Source organism: Triplophysa rosa, linkage group LG2 (genome assembly GCF_024868665.1).
Source record: "Triplophysa rosa linkage group LG2, Trosa_1v2, whole genome shotgun sequence".
In the NCBI taxonomy this organism is placed as follows: Eukaryota; Metazoa; Chordata; class Actinopteri; order Cypriniformes; family Nemacheilidae; genus Triplophysa; species Triplophysa rosa.
The window spans coordinates 5471354-5495227 of record NC_079891.1 but is presented as its reverse complement, the minus strand read 5'-3'; the positions used below and the strand labels follow the sequence as shown (position 1 = coordinate 5495227).

Below are 23874 nucleotides of genomic sequence, written 5' to 3'. Positions count from 1 at the left end.
GTTGTGCGTGTATGCTTACCTAAAATCCACGGAATCCACCGCAGATCTCAGCGGAATTACATGGATTTTAGCGTTTGTCGTTGGCAAGTTATAACGTTACACACACAACGTGAGAGCTAGTTTGCTGTGACAGATTTTTCAGCCTAAGCACGAATGATTTGAGACGTTTAAAACGAAACTAACCCCAGTGTTCGCCCCTGTTCATTAGCAAAACAAACACCTTGCCGCAGCTAAACATATTAATGCACATAATGTATTAACATTCATACAGCTAAACTCCAAGTGTCCATCTGCACTTATATACAGTAAGTTTAACACTGGCTTTGAATGTTCTATTTAGCCCGTGACTGACTTAGCTCCCTTCGCTATCGTATGCTAACGTTATCCTCCTATATATACGGTACATTTACGTCAATTCAGACTGTTGATAAATATTAGATAAATTATTAAATCGGCAGTTTTGTCTCGATCAGTCGGTCTCGATCCCTCTTGAGGAACAACTTTGAAACTAATCCTGCTTGTACTGTCCCAGGTTGAAAAAGCACTCCGGTTTGAAGTGATTCGCACAAACAAGCAGGTTTTTACTTAGGGTTTCTGATGGATTTCCACTAAAAATAAAATAAATGCACTCCTGTCTCTTCCTAGGTTTGGACTCTGTGCAGCGACTACATTGCATGTTGTCCACGAACGTTAGCCATGGCGTCACGTACACCGCTTGTGTCGCTTGTGCGGTGGGTGGAACTGTGTAGATTAAGGGGCGGTAACATTATAATAAAATCCGCTTTGGATGTCACAATTGGAGCGAAATATGAACGGCTCGATTTCTCACATGCTTGCAGGGAAAGGCACACCAAAACAAACTTACTGGGTTCTTACTTTTCATGTTTTCTGGGTTGCTAGATGCACCGGGGACCCGATTATAGCACTTAAAGACAGAAAAAGTGGGTTTTTCATCTGATGTCTCCTTTAAGAGAAATGCTGTGTGCTTACATCAGTGAATCTCACCATCCAACTTGGCAATGCCACAATCACTCCTTCCAAAACATCTCTCACAACATTCAAAAAACTACTTAAATCCCATCTCGTCTTCTGTGAATACTTGACAGACAAATGAGAAAAAAAATCTCTTTTTCATCTCTTTTTCTCTCAACAGGCATTGATCTAGCTTTTGATGAAACTAGTAACATTGTATTAGCACCTATTGTATTATTGCTCCTGTATGACATATTGCTTATTGCTCGACGGGCCAGATGTTCATTAATTTTGTCCGGAATGGCCACGTTTACGGAGAAGCGAGAGCCATTCAATACCAGGACATGAATGAACTCCGTCAATGGCCACTCACGTAGCTCCGGGGACAGAGCACGGAGGATGACGTCATCCAGCCCCATCAGGAAACACCCGTTGAGCGAGCGGTCATCCCAACTCACCCGATGGCTGACTTCGAAAAAGCCCTCCACGTACCTCTCCAGAGGACGGCCGTCTTGGCACAGATGATAGAGGAAGATGTCCTCTGGAAAGGTGTCGAAGACATAATCCATTACTGGAGGTCAAGTCTTCTGTAACAGAACGTCCCCAGGAACACAAACGAAGGTAATTCCAACACGATGACACTTTAATGATGATGATATGACCAATACACGTGAGGTTACATACACATTTATACAGGTTACATTCAAAACTCGACAAGGGATACAAGGACTCCGTGAGAATATATACAAAGTAGGGGGGATGTCCTGAGCCGATCGCAAAGATCGGGAGCCGATCAATGCCTTTTATAACCTAATCGGGCTCAGCTATATTTTGCCCAATCATTTCCGATCACCTCTGCTGTCACGCTTTCGTAAATTTCGTAAACGAGAGTGCGAGCTGTGACAGCTGTGTCTGCAGTGTGGAAATGTGCAGCGGAACAGCCGCTTGTAATGTCGACAGCGCGAGCATTCTGTAAGGCGTTAGCAACGGAGCTTCGTTCAATAATTACAATTTAATACCAAACCTTAAAAAAAGTGGACGGATTACAGCGAGTTTACTCAGCTCTGTTAGCATCTGATTTCTTCCTTCATACAGTGCTCTACCAGAGCTTTACAACAAAACTTAATGACACAGATGAGAAGCATTTAGCGACTCTCCGCTAACACGATAAATATGCTGTTTTCATTTTATTTCAAAGTGAAAGTTTAACGATATATATGCGAGAACCACAGAGTGAACTTGCAGTATTGTGTTGAGTGTTTTAGTTTTGAGGCCAGTGTTGGGTGTAACTAGTTACTAAGTAATTAGTTACTGTAATTTAATTACTTTTCCCTTGAAAAAGTAAAGTAAGGCATTACTCTTATTTTTTCTGTAATTTAATTACAGTTACTTCTGATGTAATTAAACTAAATACTCTGTGTAATATATGTGTGTGCAATAGTGGAATTGACATCAAAATTCAAAGTCTAACTTTAAAATCCCTGCTTTAATGTATAATTCTCACATTTGTAATACTTTGGTCAGTTAATAAGAGTACTTTATGTAGTTTAATATTATTTATTTGAATGAATTAAATAAGCCGTTTCATGTCTATCCTTCAATCACTTAACTAATCAAGGTGGATATAGGATATAGAAAGTAATTAGTAATAAGTAACTAAATACTTTTTGGAGAGAGTAATTTGTACAGTAATCGAATTACACTATTGAATATGTAATTAGTAACTAGTAATTAATTACTTTTTCAGAGTAACTTACCCAACACTGTTTGAGGCAGTGTCAAATGAAGCTCTGTTATTCTCATGAGGACAAACTCCTGTCCAGCTGCAATAAAAGCATTTAAACTATAATTCATTGAAAAAGAGGGCCGTTTTAATGTTTAATCTAATCCTGCTATTTGAATTAGTTGAAAAGACTAATTCTGTCATTATGTTTGCTACAATATTTTAGGCTATCATTTATAGTATGCTGAACTGTTAAATAGTAATATTTAAAAAACCTTAATATACCTGGAGTCTGCACCTAGCACTAGGAAAATACAAGTATCGGATCGGGTCTCGGATCGGGGGCGCAAAAAGTGTGATCGGGACATCCCTAATACAAAGTCCGGGTGACGAGGGAATAGCTGGAAGGTGCGGTGATTACAGACGAGGGACCGGTGAGGATCGTGGGAAGTGAAGTCCTAGGAGAACAGACGAGACTGACAATTTCAAGTAGTGTTAAAACTTTCTTCCGAACCCTGTCAACACCACCATGTACAGAGCTTTAAACTGACCTGCATTTAACGTTCCATTAACCCAATGTTTTAAATGACATCTGCTCTCGTGTAACTCAAAATTAACCTTTAAGTGTTCAGCAAAACCACAATAAACTGCTCAGCACTCCAAGTCTCTGACTGTTTTCTCTCTGGCGCTGACTAACCAAATGAACTAAACTATTGGTTTCATTGGCATGAGAGATCTAGCCTCTGGGCTGTATTTGTAGCCAGGAGATCCGAGCAGATCAATCCAACCCCACACTCGGTATAGATTCAGGCGGCAGGAGATTTCAGAGCCTGTCCTATCTGTTACCCAGCATGCCATTTAATTTGCATGAGCTCTCTCTGCACTTGGCAGCATTATAACTCTTAACCCAAGTTATATTCCTCATCATATATTACAGACCAACAAGCCAGACAGAACTATTGGCTTTGGTTTTAATTTGCATTTTATTTCAGCGCTGTATATTATAGAGTTAATAGCATACGGCTGCCATAAAACTGCCCTAATCTCTGCAAAGCAGCTCTTTCTGGCACATCTGATAGAAAATGTATGCGTGAATTTAATTCTTAAGTTCTGGCAAAAGCGGAAAGAAACTGCAAACAGTTTTTGTAAATGACAGAAAGAATTCAACAACTTTGAATATACGACGGTCGCTTTTCAAAAACACATTTTCTGGGTCGAAGCTGCTCTTTGGAACTGCACAAGAATTAATACAGCTCCAGTCGCAGGTTTGCATTCATAAGCTTGTGGGCCGAACTCAGATAACATATTCTGAGTAGAGCTCTATAATCAGCCCTGTGATTTCATATGAACATATGAACATCGAATACCAATATACTGCCATCTCTAATATATATATATATATATATATATATATATATATATATACTGTATATAAGAAAAGAAGTGTACAAAGATTAAAGCCATGTACTACATAAATACAATGTATTGCCACTTAACGGCGGGGTAACCGATTTCCGAATTACGCTTTAGACAACCGAGTCGGGCCGAGTACCAAAACAACCTTGTAGCCAATCAGCAGTAAGGTGCACAGGACGGACATTAGCCGAGCTGAGCGCTGACGAAAGCGAAAGATGGGGGTAGAGGTGTGTTTGTTTTGGTGATTTGAACATCAACAACGGCTAAGAAAAATCGGAAACCCGCCTTTAACTTAAATGTAAAGGAAAATTTTGATAATTATAATATAATTATGTATAGACGGATTCTAATATAAACTAAATAGAAAATAAATTGTTATATTATAACCAAACACAGACCAGAAGTTAACTTCGGGCCAGGCACGCGCAAAACTGGGAAAAAACTGGGGGGACTGACTAATGCTGCATTCACACCAAGCACGAATGAAGTGATTCGCGAGAGTAAAGTACATACAAAATCAATGCAAAGCCACAATTAGACACGAACTTACGCCGGACGACGCAAATGACGATGCGAGCGAGGTGACGTGAATCGAGCTAAAGAATTAGCACAAAGAGCACACCTACTGTTTGACACATTCGGACGCGTAAAGACACTCCCCATCGCGCAATGTTTATCGCATCACTCTCAAGTAATAAAGAGCAAGGCACACGATCCTTCGCGTTTGCTGTGAACACAGCATAGTAAAGGGCAGATGATACACTGTTAATTTAAACAAATATTACTATACTTAATCCAATTGAAAAATGTATTTATATAGCACTTTTCACAATATAGAATGTATTGGTGAACATTAATGGAGCTATTAGCCGTTATGTATCTTTTTTAATCTGAATTATTTTTCAAAAGCTGTTTTCACATGTCGCTGAGTCTTAGGTGCTGTTTACATTAGCCTGTTGTCGTACGAAAACGGCGTTTTAAAACAAAAATGATCCTTGTTTATATTGCCGTTTTCTATACTACACTACCGAAAACACATGTCACATGACCATTCAGACACGCTGGGCATGTGCACACAAATGTAAACAGTTGTTCGTTGTTGATGACAGTTGGTTACTAGTCACAGACCGGCGTGTGAATAGATTAAGTTATTAGGCTTGTTTGATTTCATCCGCCGCCACGCAGACCGATCGACGGATGACATCGCTGAGTGAGCTATTTAAACGCATACGGCTCTCTTTTGTGTATCGCGTTGCTGTAATGTCACCCAGGGGCGGACTGGCCATCTGGAGTACCGGGCGTTTTTCCGGTGGGCCGCTAACGTATGGGCCCGGAACGGAGGCGGTGGTCGTTAACGTATTGGGGCCGTAACGGAGGCGTTGGCCGCTTAGACGGACGTATTATTAATGCGAATGCACGCAACGTGAATGCAAAAGACACGTATGTATGCATGCAATTTCGGGGGTCGAAGTAGTGTAAATGCCAGGCGTAACCGTAGCTAGAGTTCTGCGTTTTAAAGGAAAACGCACTAGTATAAACGCAATCTTAGAACACACTGTAAATCTCTCCCGTGTTGGTAAACTATTTTCTAATGAAAGAGCATCTCTGCAAGCCTGACTTACAGCCGAGTCTCCGGGGACGGGTTCAGCGGACCTCTGCGTTTATTGTGCTTGTGTGGTTAACCTCAGATGGCAGGGGCCGCTCTGACAGACGGACTGTGGAACGCTGAATGTCTCTGATAAAACGGAAGGTCCTGGGAAGAGATGAGTAAATGATCTGATAGCAGCACAAGGCCAGCGGATGGATGCAGAATTGATGCAGCCTGTGATCTGTGGGCCACAGGCTTTCCCAGTAAACCAAGGCAAAAATCATATATATTTTCACACAGAATCCAGCTGAAGTCCATTCCACTTTGCGTTGCTAATGCATCACTCCACCAACTGAGCTCCTCAATGACCCTTAACAGCTAACTGGCTAGTGTGCAAGACATGGGTAGCCACAGCTATGATTGACTGATGAGCACAGTAAGAACTGACAGCATGTCTGACTACAACCCTGAAGTAATATGCATGATACACCGCCAACATAGAAACTGAGCACTTTTCAGGCTTTCCAGGACACCATGAAAAAAAAAATCAAACCCAGAGGCTAAGAAGTGATCTCACTTAAAGTCTATCACTGTCCAACTCTTTCTTCATCCTTTCTTCTTATCAACCATTTACTGCTCTCATCGCTGAAGATTACCTGCTGGGCTTCAAGTAGAGAGCAGCGGTTAGGGAGCGTCTGACAACACTCATCTTAGACTAATTGCTGCGTGATGTGCCGTGATTAGCGCTGAAGGTTTGTGTGTTTAAATGGACGGGGACAGAAGCACTTCGTAAAGAGGAGATGAGGTCACTGAGCTCTGAGATGGAGGACAAGGTGTTATTAGGGCTGGTCCGAATACCATTTTTGGAGCTTTGAAGCTTTGGTAGTAATCAACACCGAATATTTGAAGCTTTGGAGGGAGGGGGCTGATCATATTCTTCTCTCTAATAAAGGCAGGAAGCTCTGTGTCTGTCTGTCTGTTTTTTGCATATTTATTATGATGAGAACCGTTCATCCAATCGACTTTACGCGTGGCAGATGTGTGAGTGCAGTGTCGCATTTTGGTGCAATATGGACACCCGACACGTTCAGAATGAATAAACGTTTAATAAACTACAGGACAGCGTGAGCCGGAAGCGGCGCACCTCGCATTAAAATAGTTCTGTTTTGTTTTTAATGGCAAATTATAATTCGTTTAGTTTTTGTATTGTTAATTTAGAAAAATGTTTGGAGTATTTTTTGTTTGTGGTTCAGGTGCTAGCATAATTTGATTGCCAACTGCGCTGGGATGTGGATTTAAACGCATGAAGGAGACTGTTTAAACTGTTGTAACCATTAAAATAGTTTAGTCTTGTTTTTCAGTGGTGAATTAGAAATATTTTGTTTCCTTTCTTTATTACGTTAGTTTAGAAAAATGTTTTGAGTATTTAATGTTTGTTGCGAAGGCACAGAACGCAGTTTGATTGCCAACCACACCAGAGACGTGGATTAAACGCATGACGGGCATGAGACTGTTTAAATTCCTCATTCAGCTTCAGCTGTCACCGTCAGGAAAAAAACTTTGGATACGTGCGACATAGTAATGCAACCTGTGTCCTTACCGGGTCTCTCGGATTTAATTTCTCCACGAGCTCTAAAGTGAAGCGTTGGGCTTCTGAAGACAGATGAGATTTCCTTATTAAATGTTGGACATCACATCATCATCCTGACTACAAACAATATGGCCTATTTCACCTTACAGTGAACACTCATTACTAATCTCATTATTGGTGTCATAGCCTTTGTCAACATCCATCATTTTCACTTTTGTTGAACGGCTGCTAAGTTTCTTTATGAACTTGGAATATGAACTTGGGAGAAAACACTCTTAACAAAAGTTTTAACATAACTGGAGCGATTTTTTTAACTTGAATCCTCATTTACTGACCCTCAAGTCATTCCAAACCTGTATGACTTTCTTCTGCAGAACACAACATTTTGAAGAACGTAGGTAACCAAACAACATTGGACCCCACTGGACTTCCATTGTATGGCCAAAAATGCAAAATTCATAAAATGCATATTTCTCTAAATGACTTTTTGTGTTCCACAGAAGTTGGTTGAGAGAAAAACTAGAACGTGCCAGGGTGACTACTTCAAACACTTCTTAATCTAATATTATTTTTAATTGTTTAACATCTTTGGTCTCTACATTATGCCCATACTTTCATTTCATAGTGTTAATCATTAACTAGTACTTTTGAAAATCAGTTGTCACAATAAAGAATGAGTTGTGTGTCCAAACATTTCACGGTGGTGCAAAAAACACACAAATAGTGAAACTGTACAGATGCAACCGGGACAGAAATAAAACTTCAGTGTTAAGGTTGTGTATTAGGATATGAGCCCTGAAATAGAACTGACCAGCCAACTGCACTTCTGTTTTGTTACTGGTATTCCAACCCTTAGCTCAGATAGGTAAAGACTAGTCAGTTATAAAAAATAGAAAATCCTTGACAAATAGAAATCATTACATCTTGCAACTTAAAGATGAATTGTGTGTTGCTTTACCTCTCTATGTTCACTGCAGATCTTGCAAAGCCATTGAGATCTTTTCTGAGTACCTATAGTCTCAATCCCACATTTAGTGCACACTTTCTGCAAAAAAAACAACAACGTGAGCATCATTAATGCAGGCCAAACAAAAAATATTTCATAACTATAACCATATATGCTTTAAGTAGCTGGAGTGGAGTAGCTGACTCTTAAAGCCACACTATTGAACTTTTGCTCATGGCTCCCCCCTTTGTGTTTGATAAGTGCAATTGTCTTTTACCAGTGTCGTGAATACTGTCACTGTACAAGCTTCCCTGTGGGCAGCGCAATACACGAGAATTTGTTCACTAAACTGGTGAAACCGGTGAATGCAGAAACGTCGTTTGGAAACCATTTCGCACTCTTCCGCAGACAGGGGATGGGCGGGGCTGTGTGTACCGACCCGAACACAGAACTTAAAGAGTACATAACTAGGGATTTTTAAGGTCCTACTTTAGTTTATGGAGTGTCCAACAACAAGTTTATGTACATAGAAGGTGTAAAAACACTATTTCGTAATAATAGGCAGTTATTCTTACCTTACCTCTTGACTGACGCTCAAATGATTCGTTCCGTGATTCATCTGTCTAATCTCCTCCTTTCCGCCAGCCTAGTCTGCTGTGATTGGTCAGATGGTCTAGTCTGCTGTGATTGGTCTACCACCAATGAGGCTCACGAGCTACAATGTTTTGGGGAGAAGAGTGAAGTTTTCGCGGGCAGTCCTAGCAAAACGTAGGCGGGTCTATACAGTATGTAGTGAGGTAAATCCGCGGCGGTTCGCGAATCGGACTAGGGACGACTCGTTTGCATGATTCTGAGTCGACTCCCTTTTTTCCCAAGCCAATAACTTTGTTATTCATTCACCTTCGGATTTTCAACTTGGCAGACTGCTTACTTTCAAACACATGACACACTGCATGAAATGTAATTTTCATGATCCCATGTTATGTACTCTTTAAAGAGTGTGGTTCTAGCCGCTATGAGGCTGCTCAGATAGCAGCGTGAGTAGAATTCATCCAGTTAAGAGTTGTTCTACCACTGAAATAATTAATAAAAGGTCGGGAAAAACTAAAAAGTTTTGCTTTAACATTAAAATATATTTCCGACCAGCCAAGTCTCTGTGATTTAAAACAAGATGCATACTACTTTTATGGAAACAGCCCAAATGTGATTATCATCACAAAGCTCATACGGGGAAAAGAAAAGTTACCAAAAGTTAAGCTATACATGACGTGCAGAAAAACTAGTAAGGTACAATATGCACCCACATAAAAGCCTATCCTGCTTCAATTTTATGCATTACATTTGATTACTTAAATATATCTTGCAATGATGTTTACCTGCAACACTAGTTTTTTCACTAGTTTGTTTTGGTTGAACTTGTTATTTTTACACTGTGTTAAACTTTAATTTTGCTACTAACCTTATACGGTAGACTTACAAATTTATGAAAATCTCAAAATGTTTAACAGAGACCCTTGGGATGTTCTGGTTTTATTGATCATTGAGCTTGTTGTGGAGTAGATTAGTTGAGTAATATAGTTTTCTTTGTGCTCAATTCAATATAAAGGGAAGCGTTGAATTGCACAGCGTGCTTATTTAACTGCTTTTAAATTAAATTTGATTTCGATTTTTATTAGAGATGCCTGGCAATGCATTTAATCCATAATGTTAAGACATACAGAAACATGTCCACCCAGTAATTCTGTTGACTGAGTGAAGAATACCACACTACATTAAATCACAGCAGGAGATATTAATGTGGATTTAGATGACTTGGTTTTTGAGAGAATCAATTTGAAGGCAAGAGCTTGATAACGTAATAAGAATACAAGAAAAAATATTTAATCAGGCTTTTTGTAATAGAGGACAAACACTAGACTGAAGAGCCAGTAATTTCAGCAGAAATTCTGTATACTTAGTTTCGAGTTAGAGTGAGCGAGTTTACAATGACATCTCTTCAATTATCTTTAATCACTTCTATACCTTTTAAAGTAAGTGCCATCTTTAAACCTGTAACCTGTTTTCCTTTGGAGAGCATATATACAGTTTTATCCACCTGATGCATCACTGAAACAGTTGCTGAGAAATTCTACTTGACTCAGCTATAGGCAAACTTATTCAAGCACACGCTCACGGTTCTGTGTGGGTCTTTCTTTTTATTTGATATTGAATGAATAAGAAATCCCTTGAATGAATAACCATAGGAGGAAAAATTGCTTTGTTAAATGTATTTGTTCTGCTGAACACAGAAAAAGATATTTTGAAGAATGTAGGACAGGAAACAGTTCTGGGGCTACCGTTGTCATTTCTTCTACTATGGTAGTCAAGAGTGGCCAAGAACTGTTTGGTTACATGCATTCTTAAAAAATATCTTTCTCTGCGTTCATCAGAACAAAGACATTTATACGGATTTGGAACAACTCGAGGGTGAGTAAATGATGACTGAATTTTCATTTTTGGTTGCCCTATCACTTTAAGACAATCCTATCTACAGATCTAATCATTAGTATTAACAACAACCCACTATCAGATTTCATATGGCATTAAACAGAAAAATGAGAAAGACAGTCCGCTACACAGATGCTGGTATGATGTTTAAACACAGATGCTGGTATGTTGTGTACCATTCACACAACAATAATAACAGTAATTAAAATTTCATAAATGCCCTCTGTTTGTTTAGAACTCTATTGTAACTCCATTGAGGTCTAGAGAGAACAGCTGTTCTGAATGACCACAGGTCATGGGCTTCATGAGAAAGCATCACTGTCTGTATGACAGATGCTCAGTCTTCCGCAGATGTACTGTTAAGAACCTCATTCAATCTTTCAGCATTCGTCAGTGCTGTGTAAAGACATAGTACATGGAAAATGTGTCTCAACAAACAGCAAAACATCAGTGGAAACTGTCAAACCAGCTATTGTGTCAAAATGATAACTAAGCTGAAGTGACATAACTAGACAGAACTAAAATTAGTCACACACTGCCCCCTTGTGGTATCGCTCGGGATGTGTCAGTAAACATCCTACAATATATTTTTTACAAAATAATTGAAATTATTGAATGAGCAAATATAATTATGCTTGTTATGTACTTGATATACGAAACGACTCTGTAGCCTGTCTGATAATATTTTTGCTGTATAAACTGAGACTGAGCGTCTTCAAATCAAGCTCTCTGCTGCGACCACGTGGTGCCCCGCAGTTACTGCACAACTCAAAACTGTGCAGTACAAAGTGCATGTGAGTGCAAAGGTTAAAGAATAAAATGTTCAAAATATTTGGTTCAGTTTGTACCATGCAGCAATCCAAACAGAGGACGGATGAGGAGCCCAGAAAACCCAGCATTTCTCCACACAGCAGACACTGTGACAGGCCGTTACCAACGGCAGACCGCCTCATGTTCTCAAGACGCTCCACTAGACGCCTGAAACACACACAAACACACAACCCTTTACTTAGTGTTTAAAAACAAGTTTGTGCCATCTTTATTTTTCAACATTACATGAAATCCATAACTTGGAGAAGGTAAACTTGCAGTGACTGGTAAAGATACTTAAAGGGTTATTTCATCCAAAAAATAAGAGCGTAGGCAAATGACGACAACATTTTAAGTAAACGTGCTAAATGATGCCATAGATTCCATGGTATAGAAGAACAATTATGGCTGTATGGTTCCATAGAGAACCTTTAACATATGCAGAAACTTTGGGGCAGAAAAGTGAAAAAAAGGTTCTACATAAAAAAGATAAGAAACAAATGGTGCTCACAAGTCTTTTGACAAAACAGATAATGTCTCACCCAATCCTGTGTTGCTCAATGAGCTCAAGCTGTTCCGCACGGTGAATGACGCCCATGATGATGTCCAGCTCTGTTTTCTCAAGCGTCTGAGCTTTCCTCTGCCTCTCTGTCTGAAATGTGTGGATGGACCAACCCGTATGTAACCTGGTTAAAACACAGACACACATTAAAAATTGAGAAAATACAGTTTCTCAACATACTCATTATACTGGGTGAGTTGTCAATTGATGTGCTGTAATAAAAAAAGTTAATAAAATCCTGCTTACTTTGCACGAAGGGCTAATTGTCGGTCATTGGGACACACCCACTGCTCATTCTCATTGCCAAACATTGTCTCCGTCATGTTTCAAAGAGAAGCTGGAATAATACAATATATAATCTTACCAAACCATTACAAGATGCTTTCCCATTATCAAAATGTAAATCATATATAAATCTAAATATACCATACAGTAGAGATAAGAAATAAGTACTTTAGTTTGACAAAGTATAATTGGACTGTGAATGTATAATTACTGAAAGCGCTCACTTTTAACGTCAACGAAGCAAAGCCGATGAAAAAGCGCTTCACTGGCTATGACAGGTGTTGGATGTTTGTTGCGAAACATTCGATTATTATGTAAAAGGCACACGGCTCAATTAATTATTGGATAATTCATCTCGCAACACCTGCCAAAAGACTCCAGAGTCTAAGCAGAAGGCATTATAACATGGGTAAAAATAATGTTACATCACTTTGGATGGAATTTTTTTTTCCATGTTGAGGTACTGTGTATTTAATGAATAATTCATGAGGTAAAGGCATGTTTCATGAAAGGGCTTATGTCACAGAAACAAATGACTCAAAAAGCAAACAAATACATAATCCATCAAATATGAACAATATCTGAACTTGAATTTTTTTTCCTTGAAGATGCTTAATAAATATATTATAGTTATTATATTATATAGTTATTATAGTTTTGATTTAAGTTTTATTCATATTTTAAATGAGCTTTTATTGTTAGATTTTTAGTTTTTAGCAATTTTGGTATATATGCTTTTGTTATTTTATTACTTATTTGTTTTTGTTTATGTTATGTTGCTATAATAGATTAATTCATTTTTTAGTTTTATTATATTTTTTATTTTATAGTTTTATATTATTATATTTTTTGTGCTTTAAACGTTTTTTGAGGCAACATTTACATTTTTCGTTTTTCATTACTTTTCCAGGTCAATATTTTATTTGAACTCAGTGAACAGAAACGTTTCCCAAGATTTGATTTGAGTAAACTCAAATAACCTTGGTAAAAAGAAAACATGTTCTCTGCTGTAACTGTAACTAAATTCTTCTAGAAACTTTAATTTCTATTTGAATCAGATTAATATAGCCTACTGTGTGTACAGACTCCATCACACCCAGCCAAAGTGTAAATATCCAAAACATCAAAGCTGTAAATCAGTCTATTAAATCCCTCACAGGTCACAGGAAAATCCCAACATCCCCTCACACACACACATGGCAATAATGGCCTAGCGAGGTCAAGTCTATTTACATTTCCATGAGAACTCATGTACGTTATTTAAAGATGTGATGAACTGGGCTTGTTTATTGTTTTATACTGTTGTATGAGTTGTATGTCTACTTATGACGTTCGCGTGGTTTTTACATTTAAAAACATCAAAATCAATAAGTAATAGGCTATTTCCCGAATGTGATGGCAAGGCTTTACGTATAGTTTGTATAGCCTATAGTTGTATTGCGTTTAATGATATATGACCGTACCTGTCAGCATTTGAGACCCGTGATCGCGAACCGGACAAAAGATCACCGCGATCACGGGTCTCAAATGTTACGAGAGTTTCCATGATAAATAAACAAACGGGAGACTCTGGGTAACTTATGGATATGACCCAGCACCCGAAATAATACCAAAACACTTCAAAACAGCCTCCATTATTCGGAAACGGTGGATAGTATACCTTGAAAAATGATATATGAGCCCGCCAAATCACAGAGATGCCGATTCGCACGGGACTAATATTATCACACGACCTCGGTGTTCGCCAAAATATGGTAGGTAATATGTGGGGGAATTTTTACTTTACAAATTACAGACATAGCCGATTCGCACAGGATTAAGATCACAGACAACCTCTGCAATTATTACAAATGACTAGAGGTCCCCAGGTAATACTAATCCCGTGCGAATAGGGCTATCAGGGCATATCAAGTGATCTCTAACAAAGCAATAGTGACGCATTGTACAAATATGTTTAACTCACATAAGATTGCTGCGCCATTCCTATCGGATCCAATATTGACGGCACAGCACTGCTTTCTAATTTTAGTCTCTCCGCAAATCCAGCGTCGACCTGTGCCTTGTTCACGAAGGAATCCTCGGAGAAATGAAACTAACACGAACGTCTTTAAAAATAAACTTCAACCACGCATTCCTAATATCGCAATCCGAAGGAAGGTTATGCAGCGCCTGTATTCTTCCACAACCAGGGATGGCACAATATTTAGCGATCTTTAACGGCATGTTTGTTTATTGCTTGCTCGCTCTATCTGGTTCCGGGTCACTTGTGTTACTTCAGAATTGTCATGTGCGAACCAGTGGGCGGGGCTAGAGAAGTAGTCGTTGATATTCTTTCTGTGGAGGCGGTGTTCAATCTATCAATGACGTCATAGACAGGTGCATTCCAGAACCTGGCGATCGCTGGGCCTGGTGTCAATAACAGTTGTAATCTCAGTAACAAGTGCGTTTTCAGTTCTGACACTTACAGGATGTTCGCGTGAATACAATTCCCTCTTATATAACAAATGCTCGGGTTCAAATTGTGGTTTTAATTCATGGCACCTTTAACGCCGGTGCATAGGCCTCGGGCACAGATAATAAAGGCTTTCAATGATCAACTACTCGGTTACATTAGCAGAAATCACAGAAAACTGTTGCTTTTAAATACAGAACATTGCTTTTAAAAGCCAAGATATTTCTAACTTTTCGAAAACTAAAGTGAATCCCAAAAACAATCAATCCTCCTTAAGGCTTTTAGAGAAATCTCCCTGTAACCTCTCACTCCCTACACAAAAGAAAATGTGAAGCGGTAATCTTTATTGCATTAACTACAAGTCTCCAGGACTCCAAGCAAGCCACCTCATTTTAGATGAATACATTTTGGAAGACATTCAAGTCTAATTCACTTAAAAGCTGTTAGTAAACAGACACAGAGAGACAGAGTGTGTTTACCTTACAAGAGTGAGCGATAAAGAGCTGTCACGGCAGGCTGTGTATGAACGTAAGCAGAGGAAAGCAGCAGGAGGAAACTCTGAAGCCTGTGTAAACCTCTCGCGCTGATCCCAAATCAGATTGGCTACTTCTCTCCTGCAAGGATCAGGTCACATGACCCGAGAACAATTCATCCAAAACATCCTGCTGCTCCACTGATTCCAGTGATTGAATAAAGAAAACAAAAGAGCGACAGTGATAAAAGCTAATTCAGACAGGCCTCATAGGTGCTACAGGCTAAAGGCTTAACTATTGACCTGGCCTTTACCATCGCTCAATATAAATCATGGTGATCTCATTTTGTTGGTCTGTTGTGGCAGTAAACCGTTTAGAATAGCATATTAAAGGATGGCTAGATTTTAAAAGTTTTTGTGAGGAAAACAAAGTATTTATGTTGAGTAGGAACTGGGTAGTACTTTTATAGTTGCAAAAACCTAATAATATTTTATGAACCCAGTTGACAAATAGTTTTTTATCAAGGTTTTGTCAGCATGTTTTTAATTTTTTCAATAATATTCTCAAGCCTACGACATTTGAAGATTGAGGCTAACGAAGTATTTTTGTTACTATAGCATAAGATAACGACACTCTGACACACAAATAATACATACAATACAAAAACAAATGTAGCCTATTGTTCAAAAGAAGACAAAACATTTTTGGAAATGTCCTGGTTGTCAAACATTATAGTGGAACTGGTATGCATAGATTCAAGAATATGACAGAATAGCTTAAAGTAATTGCGTGCATAATTTGTAGGCACTTGCTTCATGGTTTGAAATGTCTCAAATGCAATTACATTTTGTATAATAAATCTAATATATATTTGGTATAATAGGCTATACATTTTCATGAGCCGTCAATAGTGTAGCATAACAAACGTAGCGTTCCTTCCTTACTGACTTAAGACTTAAATGAATCACTTACGAGCCTCCAAACAGTTTAAAATCCTGTCAGTATGAATCAACAACAGTGCACGTGACAACATCAAACATGAAGTTTCATAGTGAAACGCCGTTACTGTTCAAATAACACAAAAAGTTACAATACACAGGTGTAAACACAACAAAGCCTCCAGACTTACCGTGTGTTTCGACAGAAAGTTTGCTCTTCACAAACGCGATTTAACGTTACTTTCACTCATCTGCCCTCAGAGAACACAAAAGTGTATCGACAGGATTAAAGTTGTGCACAAACCAAAACACAGCAGGTGAATCCAGCAAGTCCCCCGATGATGATGTGACGAGGTGTTTATTGTGTGAGATTGGTCATAATACTGATGTTCAGCAGCGGTCACGCAGCACTTCAACTCTTCTGTACAGGGGGAAACCTGCACGAGCTGAACACGTGCTACCTCAGGCATGCACAAGCACACGCACATAGGCTTTTGATTGTGGACTTGCGTATCGTTTTTATACTGATGGCTGGAATACAATAGAAGACTTTTATCATACACATACAAGTTTCAGATAGAAACACACTAACTGATCAAATCTGCAGACTGGCACAGACCTTCTGCAGCAAAGTCCATACTTCAAATCTGGGCAAAATCTGCTCATAAGTCTTGTAGTGTATTTTAGCCTTGACCACATTCTGTTTTCTATCACCTAACCACACCTCTAAAACTGACCCTTACAAAAATATTTTACAGTTTTAAATAATTTTTACATTTTAATAAGCATCATTTCCTGGTTCCCACAATGAGGTGATCTCAGGTTTTACTACCCTTGTCCATTTGGTTACATTATGTTTTTTTAAACTGAACTAATAATATTTTCCATCCCCAAAACCCACCCCTGAACCTAACAGCCTCACAAAAAAGCCTTTCTGCATTTAAACATTTTAAAGTCACTTCATAGACTTCCACTGATTTTTTATCAGACTAATATTTTGTTTCCTCTCCCCCTAAACCTAGCCCTTACAGAAACATGTGCACAGCTTAAAAAGAAAAAAACACGATTTGATTCAAGGACAACCTCAAGATAATAATAATATTTTCCATCCCCAGTATGGCCGGACAACGCGACCTCAACACTGCAGTACTGCTTTCAGTGCACAGAATGAAACATGTTTAAAAAGGCAGCCACTTACAACAACAATACAGACTTACAAGAGTATACTGAAACAGTGACTGCTTACATCAAAAAGTGCATCGATGATGTGACAGTCACCAAGACCATCATCACACGTGCCAACCAGAAGCCGTGAATGACAGCAGAGGTTCGTGGGCAAGATCAGGGAATAAGGCAGCCCTCAAAACAGCAAGAGCCAATCTGTCCTGTGGCATCAGGAATGCAAAACGGTCATATGCACAAAAATCAACAATCACTTCACAGACAGCAGAGACACGCGGAGCCTATGGCAAGCCATTCAGACCATCACTGACTACAAGCCTCTACCACAGGCCTGTGATAATGAAATAAATCTTCCAGATGCACGGTTTGAAATGCAGACACACCTGCACAAAAATTGCCCACACCTCCAACCGACCAGGCACTCCGTCTGTGTCCAGCTGACGTAAGGAAGACCCTATCTAGGATTAACCCACGCAAGTCTACAGATCCTGACAATATACCTGGCCGTGTACTGAGAGACTGTGCTGAACAGCTGACAGATGTCCTAACAGATATCTTCAACACCTCGCTGAGCCAGGCAGTCGTCCCCACGTGTCTCAAATCCACAACCATCATACCGGTACCAAAGAAATCACCTGTGTCCTGTATGAATGATTGCCATCCCATAGCACTGACCCCAATCATGATGAAGTGCTTCGAGAGGCTAGTCATGCACAACATCAAAGCCAGCCTCCCCAACACACTCGACCTGCTCCAGTTTGCATACCGCCCAAACAGTTCTATGGATGATGCAATTTCCTCCACTCTTCACCTGGCTCGTACCCACCAAGAAAAGTAATGGCTGGAATACACTACAGGACTTTTGCTCAGATTTTGCCCAGATTGTTCAGTCTGGACTTGTTGAAGAAAGTCTGCGCCAGTCTGCAGATTTGATCATGTATTGTTTTCTATGCAAACGTTCAAAAAGTCTGCAAGTGTATGATGTCTAGTTTTTTAAACATCTGTTCAGATTTTAAAATTCTTGTAGTGTATTCCAGCCATTACACTCCTATGTCAGAATGCTGTTCATTGACTTCAGCTCAGCATTCAACACAATAATTCCACAACAGCTCACTAATAAACTTAACCTGCTTGGCCTGAACAATTCCCTCTGTAATTGGATCCTGGACTTTCTAACCGGAAGACCTCCGTCAGTCCGTGTTGGCCACAACACCTCAAGCACTACCACACTGAGCACAGGTGCCCCACAAGGCTGTGTGCTCAGCCCGCTGCTCTTCATGCTGCTGACCCACGACTGCACTGCCAAGTTCAGCTCCAACCACATCATCAACGGTGGTAGATCTCATCAGCAACAACGATGAAACACACTACAGAGAGGAAGTAGCACAGCTGGCGGTATGGTGTGGCACAAACAACCTGTCCCTCAATGTGAAGAAGACAAAGGAGGTTGTGATGGAGAAACTCGACTGACCACCCCCCACTGACTATCGACAGCACAACTGTGGAAAGAGTCAGCAGCACTAAATTCCAGGGGGTGCACATCACAGAGGATCTCACCTCGGCCACCAATACCACGTCACTCTCTAAGAAGGCACAACAACGTCTAAACTTCCTCCGCTGACTGAAAAGACCAAGTCTCCCTCAAACCATCCTCACCACATTCTACAGGGAAATTATCGAGAGCGTGCTGAGCAGCTGCATCACTGTCTGGTATGGGAACTGTAGTGCAGCAGACCGCAAGACCCTCCAGAGGTCAGTGAACACAGCTGAAAAGAAGGTGCCCCTCTCCCCTCCATCCTGGACATTTTCCTCACACGTTGCTCCAGCAAAGCCAACAGTATCGTGAAGGACCCTACCCACCCCTCCCATAGTCTCTTCCAGCTCCTACCATCCGCTCCACCAGACTGCTCAACAGCTTTTCCCCCCAGGCTGTGAGAGCCCTGAACTCAACTGAACCTGCCCCCCTGTGAAACCCCATGCAAACCCTTTTTGTGCAATTCTGAGTGTGCTACTCACAGGTGAGTGGGCCTTCAAAACCACCTGTAATAACACGCTCTCCCCTATGTGCACTAGACACTTTTTACACACACACTGCTGTGTGTATACATAATCTCACAAAAGACTCAATAACATGTACTATGTTTACATGCTTGCACTACAAATCATCTTGCACTGTTCCCCAGCTATCTGCCTGACTTACAATGTCCTCCGTGCACATGTACAGTATTTATTTGTAACATCTGCATATAGAATGTAGTATATTTAGTCACTCTCTCAGTAAATTAGTAGGTTAGTTTGTGTATAGGTTTATTCTTGTTTTACTCCACTGTTGTATGTCTGTATTTATGTAGCACTCTGGTCCTGTGAGGCACGACATTTCGTTACTATGACATTTTGCCCTCAAATGTAACTGTAAACCTGTACACACACACATAGAGGAAAAGATGAAGTGCAGATAATTTACAGAAAATGTGTGTGTGTTATCAGGGCTCAAATGGATTACTGATTCATATATTGTGATTAACAAAAACTTTTCAGCAGTTTGCACTACTAAATTTAAACAAGTCACTTTAAATTACCTGAGTTGAATGTGTAAAAGTTATAGTAAACACTGACAGACTCAGCAAAAGCAAACACAAATTCTTTCAAATTTAAAGAGCTGTTTTATTAGAGCTCAAATTAATATTTAAATGAATTAAAATAATCGAAATAAAGTTGGTTAGTAATGTCTCTCTCACACACACAACTGAAGCACAGCAGGCTCTCTGGACATGACATGAGTATTGCTTACTACCTAGAGGCCAGTCCCTCTCCTGGGTATCATAGCAACAGGAGCTTGTGATAAAAATGCTGTTTTAGAGAGAAAACACACACACATACACAAAGGAAAAACACTAGGCTATCCAACCACTCAAATGCTCTAATCACTGAGATGTTTAACAAGACTGACCAGTGTATTTTCCTGTCTGTTTAGGATTTCTGGTTTAAACTTAATCTCTGAGCCATGCAGAGAGTGTCACTGTGCTTCTGATTAATCTCTAAAATTTTAAATGTTTTAATATGTATGAATTGTACAGTTTTTGTAGGTTAAATATCGCTGCTGTCCTTCTGAAACCATAAATCATTATTAGTCACCATTTATGTTTGTCACTGGGATTTGCAAATATCTGACCAATATTAAAGTATTAAAAAGTGGTTGTCAAGTTTTATAACACAGTATTTTAATCAAGTTTTTTTTCCTAAAAAATAGCGAATTTGGACATTCAAGGTTTCGGAAGGACAGCGACAACATAAAATACATCAGAATAAATCTGACTTTTTGCTCTGTAGTCTCATACTGTATAGAAATACACACTAATGTATCATATAGGCTACATATTTACTACAGCAGTACATAGATAAAATCAGAATATTTACATATGTTCGTTTAGCAGACACTTTTATTCAAAATGAGACAGCATTTAATATACAATGTGTAGTTATATCAATCTAAATGTAATTGAATACATGCATACAGCTATAACAATAAATCAAAATTGTTTAATGAATAGTTTAAAAACTTTAAACATCTGTGTTTTCTATGAGAAAATTATATGAATACTAAACTGTCAGGCTCTTGTTGCTCAGGCGAACTGGCTGAACAACAATCGAATCCGTTATTGACAGAAAATACAATTAGTTACGACCAGATGGCCCTAAACAGAAAGGAGGACATCTGTTACACACCCTACTACCCAGAAAAATGGCTGGTGATAAATCAACACTGCTCAGAGTGTATATGGTCCCACTCTACGAGTGTTAAAGGGGTCGTATGGCACGAATACGTGTTTTTCTGTGTCTTTGGTGTGTTATAAGTTGCCTGAAACACCTCGTGTAACCACACCCCCATGAATCTACGTCATTTCGTGGAATGACTTGACTAAGACTGCCCAAATGTATACACAAGTAAGGCGGGCGTATTTGTAAATCTCATTGTATCGTCGCCGCCGCAGCCATGTCGTGGAGACGCTGTGTGTTTCGATGCGAAAGAAAGCCTCTTTGTTTGCCCTTCCAAAAGATGAGACAACTAAAAACGTATTAGTTTAGTATATATTGTTTATTTACAATACTGTTCCAGAAAAGTACAATCCGAATATTCAAGTGTGTGCAACACATTTCATAGATGATTGCTTCATGAACCTGGGAGAGATCAAGACCGGCTGTGCACGAAAGCTTTGGTTAAAAAGTGGGGCAATTCCAACCATTACAACTTCGCAAGGACAGTCTGGCACTTCAGATTCGCAGCCTGTAAGTATATTTTCATTGTAAAAGACTTTGTTATGGACTAACGCGAGTTGAGTTTGTCATGTGTTTGTAGCGCATGTTGTTTCTTTGTGTGATCTGTAGACACGCGCGTAACGTGAAAAAAGCCAACATAAGTCCTAATAATCAGTAATTATGTTCCAACTAGAGGCAACAAATGTCGTGTTTATAATGGGGTTTATTGACTTTGTTGAGTCGCGACGAGACATGGCGTAACACTGGTTGATCACTAACGGCAAATCTTTATAATCTCTCAAGATCTGAGTAAACAACAAACAGGACTGTCAACTATGAGGACTGTCCTACTGGAGCTGGACCACAGAACCATTTCCGGCCGCAGGTTGGTCACTGCGATTTCCAAGGGGAAAGTAAGTCTGTGGTTTAAATCAACTCGCATTTCCCAATCCCTGGCTATACTCAGCAGACCTGAATCTGGGGTTAAGGGCTTGGCCTGCAGTTTCTGCCCCTCCCGAATAAAGGGTTACCTTTTTAGCGAGTTAGCCTTGGCGTTTTGGGGTATGGCATTTGCTGCCACTCTCTTGGTCTCTACTGCTGCAGCCAAGTACTTTAGTGCTTGATTGTGGTGCCACGTATATCTCCCCTGTGTCAAGCTCTTCTTACAACCCACAAGAATATGTTTGAGGTTTGCTGGAGCTGCACATAGGTGGCAGGCTGGATCTTGTCCACACCAAGCATGCAGATTTGTTGGTGAGGGCAGCACATCATATGTAGCTCTTATGATAAAACTTAGCCTGTTTGTTTCCATACTCCACAGCTCACTCCAAGTGATTTTGCGCCATTCAATGGCATCCAACGGCCTTGCTGGGCTTGAGAGACCGCTCTGGCGCATCTACTTGCTTCCTCTCGACACCGAACCTCCTCCACTACCAGGTGATGCTGTTCCTTTGGTGTCACTTTTCGCCACGTGGGTGTGGTTGATGCCAAACCAAGTCCCCCTCTGCCATGTTGAACTTGTCCCAAGATGTCCTTATGTCTTATGGCTGCCTTTGCATCTCCTACCGCTGTTGTTGGGTTTCCATTTCCTCCCTGTCGCTACTGTTGGAGCAGCATCTCTTACACAGGGATCACAGGATTCTTTGAGCGTCATCTCGAACCTTGTTTTGGTGCATTTATATTCCTCCACAAGGCTTGAAATGGCAAGAGAGAGCTCCATTCCCGTACAGCCCTATGTTGCTAAGGCATCTTGGTAGCCCAAGCCATTTCTCACTTGTGTACCCACCAATCTCTCCAGGTTATTGGTGTGAGACACCATGAGCTCATTTATTGAAATTGGCCACATCAGGCGTGGCAACAAGCCAAATTGGAAGCACCAGAGTTTCAGCTTCCCAGGAAGAGCTGTATTATTGATTTCCTTGAGTCCACTGGCTGTCTCTTGCTTGAGTTGTTCCACACTTATGTTCTCCTGGAGCTTATCCAGCAGCCGCTTTGTACATGCTTTGGTTGTTGTGATGGTTGTCATGTCATCCATGTATGCCCTGATTGGAGGTAGGCGCAACCCATTTTTCAAACGTTCTCCTCCAACCACCCAACGCGATGCCCGGATTATTATTTCCATTGCGAAAGCCAGTGGTGAAATTGTGCAACCTGCCACCATGCCAACCTCCAGCTGTTGCCACGTGGTGGTACTATCCTGTGTGGTAATAACGAATTGGATGAGACCCTGAAAATATGCCTTAATCAGCTTTGTTACCTGCTCTGGAATGTGGAAGAAGTCAAAGGCTGTCCACAGCAGCTTTAAAAGATGTTGCTTTAAAAGATAAATGTGCAAAGAGCCCAACTAAAGCAAACATTGACCACCATAATGGTGACATCCTTTTCAATGAAACATCAATATCAATTCTCAACAATGACTTCTGTGGACGTCTGACATAATCTGGTTAGTAATAATGCTGTTTGTAGAGTTGTTTACTCAGATCTTGAGAGATTTAATCTTCTTTTATCTTCAGATGATTTCATCTAATGATTGTACTGTATGTCAGTTGTAGTTCTGGTGTTTCTCATTCCTTCAGTGATTCTGCTTTTAAACCGCAGGTGTTTGTCTTTAATGCTTAATCATCTCTTAATTAATCACTCAATTAGCTCACTATCTTTAACACTACACCAGAGTTACTTTAACACTCTGTCGA

The 23874-nt window shown here is 39.9% G+C and overlaps 1 protein-coding gene across 2 annotated transcripts in view; it reads right to left on the bottom strand.

Moving 5' to 3' along the window:
• Window positions 1–16600, bottom strand: part of doc2b (double C2-like domains, beta) — a 182789-nt gene extending 166189 nt beyond the window's left edge. Inside the window, exons 1-6 of one of the 2 annotated variants that reach the window (XM_057357618.1) lie at window positions 16435–16600; window positions 15312–15505; window positions 12342–12432; window positions 12076–12219; window positions 11572–11701; window positions 8249–8335 (exon numbers count right to left, since the gene is read on the bottom strand). In XM_057357618.1, the coding sequence (XP_057213601.1) occupies window positions 8249–8335; window positions 11572–11701; window positions 12076–12219; window positions 12342–12418 (438 nt within the window). In that variant the 5' untranslated portion in view covers window positions 12419–12432; window positions 15312–15505; window positions 16435–16600. The remainder of the gene's footprint in view (window positions 1–8248; window positions 8336–11571; window positions 11702–12075; window positions 12220–12341; window positions 12433–15311; window positions 15506–16434) is intronic. The other variant, XM_057357609.1, reaches the window with a different exon arrangement.
• Window positions 16601–23874: the final 7274 nt, after the last annotated feature.